This window comes from Asterias rubens, chromosome 9 (genome assembly GCF_902459465.1).
Source record: "Asterias rubens chromosome 9, eAstRub1.3, whole genome shotgun sequence".
Classification (NCBI taxonomy): domain Eukaryota; kingdom Metazoa; phylum Echinodermata; class Asteroidea; order Forcipulatida; family Asteriidae; genus Asterias; species Asterias rubens.
The window spans coordinates 9,013,160-9,020,864 of record NC_047070.1 but is presented as its reverse complement, the minus strand read 5'-3'; the positions used below and the strand labels follow the sequence as shown (position 1 = coordinate 9,020,864).

At 41.9% G+C, this 7,705-nt stretch overlaps 1 protein-coding gene across 2 annotated transcripts in view; it reads left to right on the top strand.

Annotated features, from left to right (window-relative positions):
- The first annotated feature begins 76 nt into the window (after nt 1-76).
- The window catches only part of LOC117294904 (coiled-coil domain-containing protein 186-like), a 28,577-nt gene continuing 20,948 nt past the window's right edge, over nt 77-7,705 (top strand). For both annotated transcript variants that reach the window (XM_033777454.1, XM_033777453.1), the window contains exons 1-7: nt 77-159; nt 999-2,260; nt 3,136-3,262; nt 4,304-4,430; nt 5,344-5,472; nt 6,633-6,845; nt 7,532-7,651. In XM_033777454.1, coding sequence (XP_033633345.1) covers nt 1,054-2,260; nt 3,136-3,262; nt 4,304-4,430; nt 5,344-5,472; nt 6,633-6,845; nt 7,532-7,651 — 1,923 coding nt within the window. In that variant the 5' untranslated portion in view covers nt 77-159; nt 999-1,053. The remainder of the gene's footprint in view (nt 160-998; nt 2,261-3,135; nt 3,263-4,303; nt 4,431-5,343; nt 5,473-6,632; nt 6,846-7,531; nt 7,652-7,705) is intronic.

Below are 7,705 nucleotides of genomic sequence, written 5' to 3'. Positions count from 1 at the left end.
AACCTCTGTTAAACAGGTGCCTCTGATTTTCACACTGACGTCGACACGATCGCAGCCAGTGACACAGATGTTGGATGTTGATGTCACCGACAAATGACCGAAGACCTGAATAAAATGACAAGACGAAACCGTAAACCGGAAGAGACTTGAAATGCTTTGGTATGATTACTCGGAAATATTCTTTGAACAGATGAAAAAGCCACAGAAGTATTTAACAGTCGTTGTTTTTACCAGAAAATACCAGATTTTTTTAGATAAATTAAAATGACCAATATAGATTAGAATTAGTTAGACAAGATTAGAATTAGATTTATAATATTAGCATTATTTATTACTTAGAGTTTAGACCCAGTGACTGGGGCGCTAGATTCCTTTTTTCGAAGCTAGATGACCGATAATGTCAACATTTCTATAAGGCATCTAGCTCCCCAGTCACTGGGTCTACATTATTTGTAGTGCTAACTCCATGATGAACTAATGATTCAATTCAATTCAATTCATTGTAAGGTTTATTAAAAATATCACAAAATACACCACAGAAGTTAAAAAGACTTAAATTGACGTGTTTACATACATTATTGTAAACAATGACAAAAAACACAGACTTAAAAGAACAGAAGAAAAGCTTGATTGAGAAGATTGATTGATTGATTGAAAATGATAAAATATTTTGGATCATCTGTCCTGATCACCATAAATATTAATGACAAAACAAATGCAAAGCTGCTTGCAAGTTGCTTGTGTGTTCCTTGCTCTATCATTTGTTAATCATGTCTCTATATGCTGTTGAAAATGTGACCCCATTAAGTTTTCGGCATCTTATCTTTTTCCATTTTTTTCCTCTTTTATTTAATCTCAAAAATTATAAAATGAGATTAATGTTTTATACTATCAACCTCTCCCCATTTCTCGTTACCAAGCAAAGTTTTATGCTAATAATGATTTTGAGTAGTTACCAATAGTGTCCACTGCCTTTAATGAACCATTTTCATTTCCAGATTGTATAGTGTCATGAGAGTCGGAATTCACCACCTTGATTAATCAGACTTGACGATGACAGAGTGCCAGGAAGAGTCAATCCCGTCATCTGTCAATAAGGACATGGTTCTCCCACCGAATTCTCACGCACTGCAAGGAGATAATGCAGAAGCTGGTCCAGCTTTGAGACAGCATCTTGGGGATGTTGCTGGGAAGGAACTGTGTGTTAATGAAGATGTTGAGGTGGAGGCAACAGGAAGAAATGAAAACCTTGAGTTAGAGGGAAAGGTTGACGAGTCAGAGGATACACAAGAGCAACATCATCTTGCGATTGAACAAACTAAAGACGTTACTGAACATTTTTTTATGCATGGCACCAATGATGAGGGTGGTGGTGATAATAATAAGCTGTGGAGTAGGCGAGAACATGGTCAACCAACCGATGAAAACGTGCACAATGGCGAGAATGTTTCTACCTCAAGTACAATAAATCATGCAACCAATCACCTAAGTGCTGATGATGTAGTTGAGAACTCGCAAGATGAGGCAACGTTACAATGTGAAGAAACGTCAGACACAAATGTTGACATCTCTCAGAATGCATTCTCGGACAGTGGTAGTCCGCACAACCTCTTGAATCAAACGGATTCAGTGACTAAACCACCAGCCACTTGTACCGACCAGTCTGCCAAAATTGAACAGCTTACTCATGACTCTGAGATGCAGGAAGATATTGAGTGTACCCCAAACGGTCCTCACGATGATTTGTCCGAGATTTCGCCGCAATCCAAATCAGTAACTTCCACCCACAGTCCACTTACTACTTCCTATATTGGTCACCCATCCTCCTCTTGTGCAATTACAGATAGCAATTTATCAGAATATATTCCATCACTTTCCAATGCAAAAAATTATCATTCCCAAACGGCACACGCTTCAAGTAAAACCAACGAATCCGATAGAATTGGAGGTGACTCAAAGGCGGGAATGACCGACCCAGCAGTGAGCGACGTGGCGGCAACATGCGTTGAGTCAGGTTCGAAAGCATTATCTCTGGACTCCACCTCCGAACAGAGAGACCTGAAGCTTGACGTTCAAGCTGTCAAGATTAAAATGGAGTCCGCTGCAATGATACCAGCAGTTACTGAAAGTAGAACATCACGACCGGAGTGTGCCGGCAGTACGAGGTCAGAGGAGTTTTGTCAAAATCAGTATGATGACCTGATATCGGAGCTTGATGCTGAACTTGAAGAATTATTAGACACCAAGGCATTGGCAGCAGGTCAGTTTGAATTTTAGGTTAAAATTTTGACTCAAGCTGTCATTGAAGTTGCAAGAGAAAAATGGAGAAAAAAACCCACCCTGTTGCACAAATTTGTATGCTTTACAGATGCCTAAAAAAGGCTTCAAGCATGGAGTCTTTTAGTATATGAGTGAGAAATTACAACCGTTTAAGACAGGCGCGCCAGAGTCGCGCTGAACCAAATAGATTAAGAGCAGCTCTAGGTCGACCCAAATAAATGTTAGTTTCAGACAGGCGAACTTAACATAAAATTTACTTTGGCTCGGCTCATGAGCAGATCGACTTCTGCTGAAACGAAGGCTCTCCAGAGATGTTCCGAACAACTTCAACAGTCGTTCTTTTGACTTCTAGTGCGTCCAATTGACCCTTCCCATGAAATATGTAAATTGCACGTAGCCCGTGCGCACTAACGTTTTGGTTGGCAAAATGAGGGAACATCGCGCTGTTTTGTACACGGCTAATGGGTGTGCGTGACGCAGACGCAACTGCGCGTCTGCTTAGTGCGCGTCTGCTTAGTGCACAACTCTATGGCGTTTGCCAACCAACAGGGTCTGTACGCATGCGTAAATGTAATTAGCATATTTCATGGGAAGGGTCCATCGCTCCTAACTGTTTCAGACAGCAAACTTTTTTATGTACTTAATTCAAAATTTGGCTCAACACGACTCTGAAGCACCTGTCTGTAACGGGTGTAAGTTATTTCAGAGGGAGCCGTTTCTCACAATGTTTTTTTTACTATCAACAGCTCACCATTGCTCATTACCAAGTAAATTTGTATACATGCTAACAGTTATCTTGAGTAATTACCAATTGTGTCCAGTGCCTTTAAATGTATATTATGGCCACACCCTCAGGTGATCCTGCAAATGGACTTTTGATAATGGGAGCTGTTACAGATGACATCCAAGAATTTAAGTCACTGAGGGAACAGTCCAAAGAACTGCAGAACAAGGTGGAAACTCTGACTGTAGAATTGAAAAGGTATGCAATCTTCTTCTTCTTCTTCCGTAAAAGTACAGTCAACTATCTGGTGTATTATGACTGTGGTTGTTGTGTGCATGTGAGGGTGTGGATATATACAGTGCAGGTGGGTGAACAGTGAACGTATAGTGCGGCTAAAAACAGCTCAGGCTGACCTAGCGGAGTGGGACTGACTGTAAACTCTGCTTAAAACTAGCAAGAGTTGTGCAGTTGATCCCGGTCTTCCGGGAGATTGTTCCAATCAAACCATAATGCAAGTAATACTCGGTTTTTATATCTCTTTAAACTCTGGTGTTTCTGATCAGCAGAGTGTAGGTTGGCTTCCCAGTCATTACACTTGTGTCCTTAAAGACAGTTGACACTATTGGTAATTGTCAATTGCCTTCACAGTTGGTGTATCTCAACATATGCATAAAATAACAAACCTGTGAAAATTTGAGCTAAATCGGTCATCGAACTTGCGAGATAATAATGAAAGAAAAAAACACTCTTGTCACACGAAGTTGTGTGCGTTTAGATGGTTGATTTCAAGACCTCAAGTTCTAAACCTGAGGTCTCAAAATCAAATTCGTGGAAAATTACTTCTTTCTCAAAAACTATGGCACTTCAGAGGGAGCCGTTTCTCACAAAGTTTTATACCATCAACCTCTCCCCATTACTCGTTACCAAGTGAGGTTTTATGATAATAATTATTTTGAGTAATTACCAATAGTGTCCACTGCCTTTAAGCAGGACACTTTTAACCATTGCTTCGTCCTTCAGATGGAATGTAAAACCGTTGGTCCCACATTCCCATGTGTTGTGCAACGCATGTGCACTTATGGAAAAGAGAAGGGGTTTGCCCCGGTGTTCCTGGCTGTGGCTGAGGAATGCGCCGTAGCACCTGTAGACCATAACATAGTGTGCGAAGGATTAGGTCTCATAAATCCAAAAACTTTGCAGTAAAATAAAATAAAGTTGTCCCTCCCTCCCCCCCCCCACCCGGGTCAAAAGCCCATGCCTAAAGCTCCTTTCTTAATAAATTTGTTGACTATATTGCAGGATGCAAGAGCAGATTTCTGACCAAAACACACAAATAGCTGACTTTGAAGAAGAGAGGAAGGCATCCATCTCGAAATTGAAGAAAGGAGAAGTTGCCCAAAATCAGCTCCAACTCAAGGCAAAAGAGGTAAGACTTTGCTGTCATGTTCAATATGTACATCAATTTTTCCAAGATTCCATTGCATCATGAAAAATTAAAACGAAAGATCTTTTATTTGAGTGATGTCCTCAGTCAATGATGTTACGGCTGAGATCTCCCTGTCTCTCATGCATGTAGATGTTTCCCCAGCTGTCACAAACCCAATGTCCCTTCTTACAATGTAGTAAATCAACATACTGTGTAAGTCGTGTGACCTCTACCTCCTTGAGCTCGACCTTGCTTTGGCTCCTAGAGGACAAGCTTGCTTGCTGGAAGCCCAGGGTGGTGATAGCAGTGTCCTGCAAATTTTCAATCTTCTTGTGTAGATTTTGGCACTAAGCTTGGGGAACCCGAGAAAAAGATCCGAGTTGGAACAAAAGATAGCCTTAGTTTAAAATTCCCAAACACTTAACAGTGTAATTAGGTGAGTTTTGCGGTAGCACCGTGTTCTCCTGCATTCTCCTGAAGACGATCAGAGCACACTGATCGTAACGTTTAGTTGTCGACCACCGGTTCGCTTCAGAACCAACACTACTCAAACAGATGGTGCTCCTGCAACCCTCACCTAACTCCTGTAAAGTTTCAAATCTTACATACAGTGTAAGTTGTGTATAGACCGTATCCAATATAACGTGACCATTCAAATACCTGCACACAACATGGCGTCTGTGAGTGTGTGCTTGTGCATACGCATGCGTGTGCCATAAAAATCAAACCGGGAATGCTACGTGCTGCATGCTTTATTGATGTTTGTGTTTAGATGCGCATACGGCCTGCCCTACTACAATATGGCCACTTTCATAGCAACAAAGGGGTTATTCGTGATTTGTTTCATATACATGTAATTCATTAACCTCATTGCATAAATTAATTGCTTGAGTAACTTGTTTGATTATTTTAGCTTCAAGATGAGATTGAGCAGCAGAAAGTTGAGTTGGGAGCAGCTAAGGAACGCTTGACATCCCACGATGGTGCAGCAAAGAAAGCCATTACCAAGCTACAACAGGAGATGATTCTTAGGGTGGACCAGGTATGTATTTTAGAGGGTGGCTGCAGTGTTTTTTTTATTCATTTAAACGATTAAACATGACTTTTTAAACCTGAAATATTTCTAAATATTTTTTATTAAATGTGCAAGTATTTTAAAAATGGTTTTCAAGAGATTAGAACTTGGTTTTAGATTAGAAAATGGTTTTCAAGAACCCACCCCGCCCCTAAAAGGGAGCCTTCATTTGCATAAACGTGAAGTCATGTCGATAACCCGAGCCGTCGGGCCCCCTGGCTGTGTGCATATAGAGACGTGTGCACTGTGTGGCCTGGTACCTAGGCGCGAGTAGTTAGGGACTAGACTCTTTTTGCCGACGATATGTTTGAATTTCCGACGTGACGTCGATGGTAGGGGGCGGTAACAATCCACAAAAGGGGGGGGCATGACTTATTCGCTAATTACGCAAGTCAGATATGTCGGGAATAAACAAAACACATTTTATTGATGTTCAATACATATATCAGAAATAAATGACAGCAAAATTAACTGTTTGATTTGAAATCACTGCAGCATCCCTTTAAGCAGTTGTTAAATCAGGGGGCCCAATTTCATGGCTCTGCTTACCATTTAAGCGAAGAATCAGCGCTTACGGAAGCAGGGAATTTCACACTTACGGCAAGCGTGTTTCACAGGTTATTAGCAGGGAATTTTTACTTGTGTTCTTGAGCATGATGTTTGTTACTATGATTGCTTCTTTTCACCCAGAGGTGTAAATGAGATCTACTGGGGTAGAGGTTGATGTTGTGTATGAAGAAAAAAAAACCACTGGAGCGCCACGGCAGCTCAGGGCTGTTTTACTCCCCTGAGCTGCTGTGGCGCTTCAATGGCTTTTTACTCCCACCGTTACTCCCCAGGGAGCTGAGAAAGACTAATAGGCCCAATGATCAGGGTACTGATGTAAAGCGCATTCATAGAGGCAACGAAGGCGACTGCCTCTGTGCCCCATGGTCATTGCCTCGGTGCCCTTGAATTGCTCCAGTTGAAATTTACAATTCCCACATAGGGTGCTTTTTATCAAGAAGCATACAGGCCTGTGCATTGATTTTTTTATTGTGGAATGCGCTATATAAGACCTAGTTATTATTAATATTTTTTTACATTCATGACGCACTGAAACAAAGAAATCCCACTCCTGCCACCAGGTGAAGTCCATGTACGAGGAGACCATCAAGGAGAAGGAAGCGATAGTCATTAAGTATGCCAAGAGTGAGAAGGAGGTGATGGACCAGAAGAAACTCCGAGAGGCTCTGGAAAGAAAAAAGAAGGAGCTGAACCTGACGGTGGAATCGCTGAACGCTCAGCTCAAGGAGGCCAAGAAAGACCGCCACAAGATGAAGCAGGTCGCTGGCTCCAAGGTGGGTGGAACACTCAATGGCTCCCTGTTCATTTTCGTATTTTTGTAGAAAAGTGGCTCTTCCTTGTTTTGCATTCATCACAAGGTTCCGCTGAAAACGATGTCATCCGACAAGAAGTGTAAAATTGTTTTTTACCCATACACCGATGTGTATTATGCACTGTATACTTAGTACTTTCCCCTAGTTCTGTGAACAAAACTCCACGGGCAAATCACTCGGGTGGGATTCGAACCCATGACCACTGCATTGCTAGAGCTGGTCCCAATTTCATTGAGCTGCTTAAGCACAAAAGGATGCTAAGCACAACAAAGTTATGCTTACTAGAATAAGGTTGCTAACCAAACTACCATGTCACAAAACTATTTGTTATTGGTGTCCTGCTCATTTTTGCTTAGCAGAGAGTTGTTTAGCAATCATCATCATCGGTCGACTGCACAGCAGACGGACACAAGCTTTTCCCATTCTCTTCTGTGTTGTGCTATTCTCTGAATCTCAAGCGGGGAGAGCAGAAAATCCGGGGAGACTAATCTTCCCATGTACTCAGGGTACAGCAGGCGCTGACGACCTTGTTTTCGCCGGCCATGCGATGGGGAGTACAGAGCGTAGATGTTGAGCGGCTCGTTTGCTTAAGCAGCATTGAAATTGTGCCTAAGTGCTTCATCGACACCAATATTTTTACCTTGCAGGAGACGGAAGCTTCGTCACTGCAGAAAGAGATCGAGCAGCTGAAAGAAGAGGTCAGTTCTCAAGGAATTAAAGTCAAATGGGCGCAGAACAAACTCAAGACAGAGCTGGATTCACACAAGGTAAGCTTTCATGCTGTTGAGTTGTTTTTATAAAAGGATAGCCTGAGTTCTTCA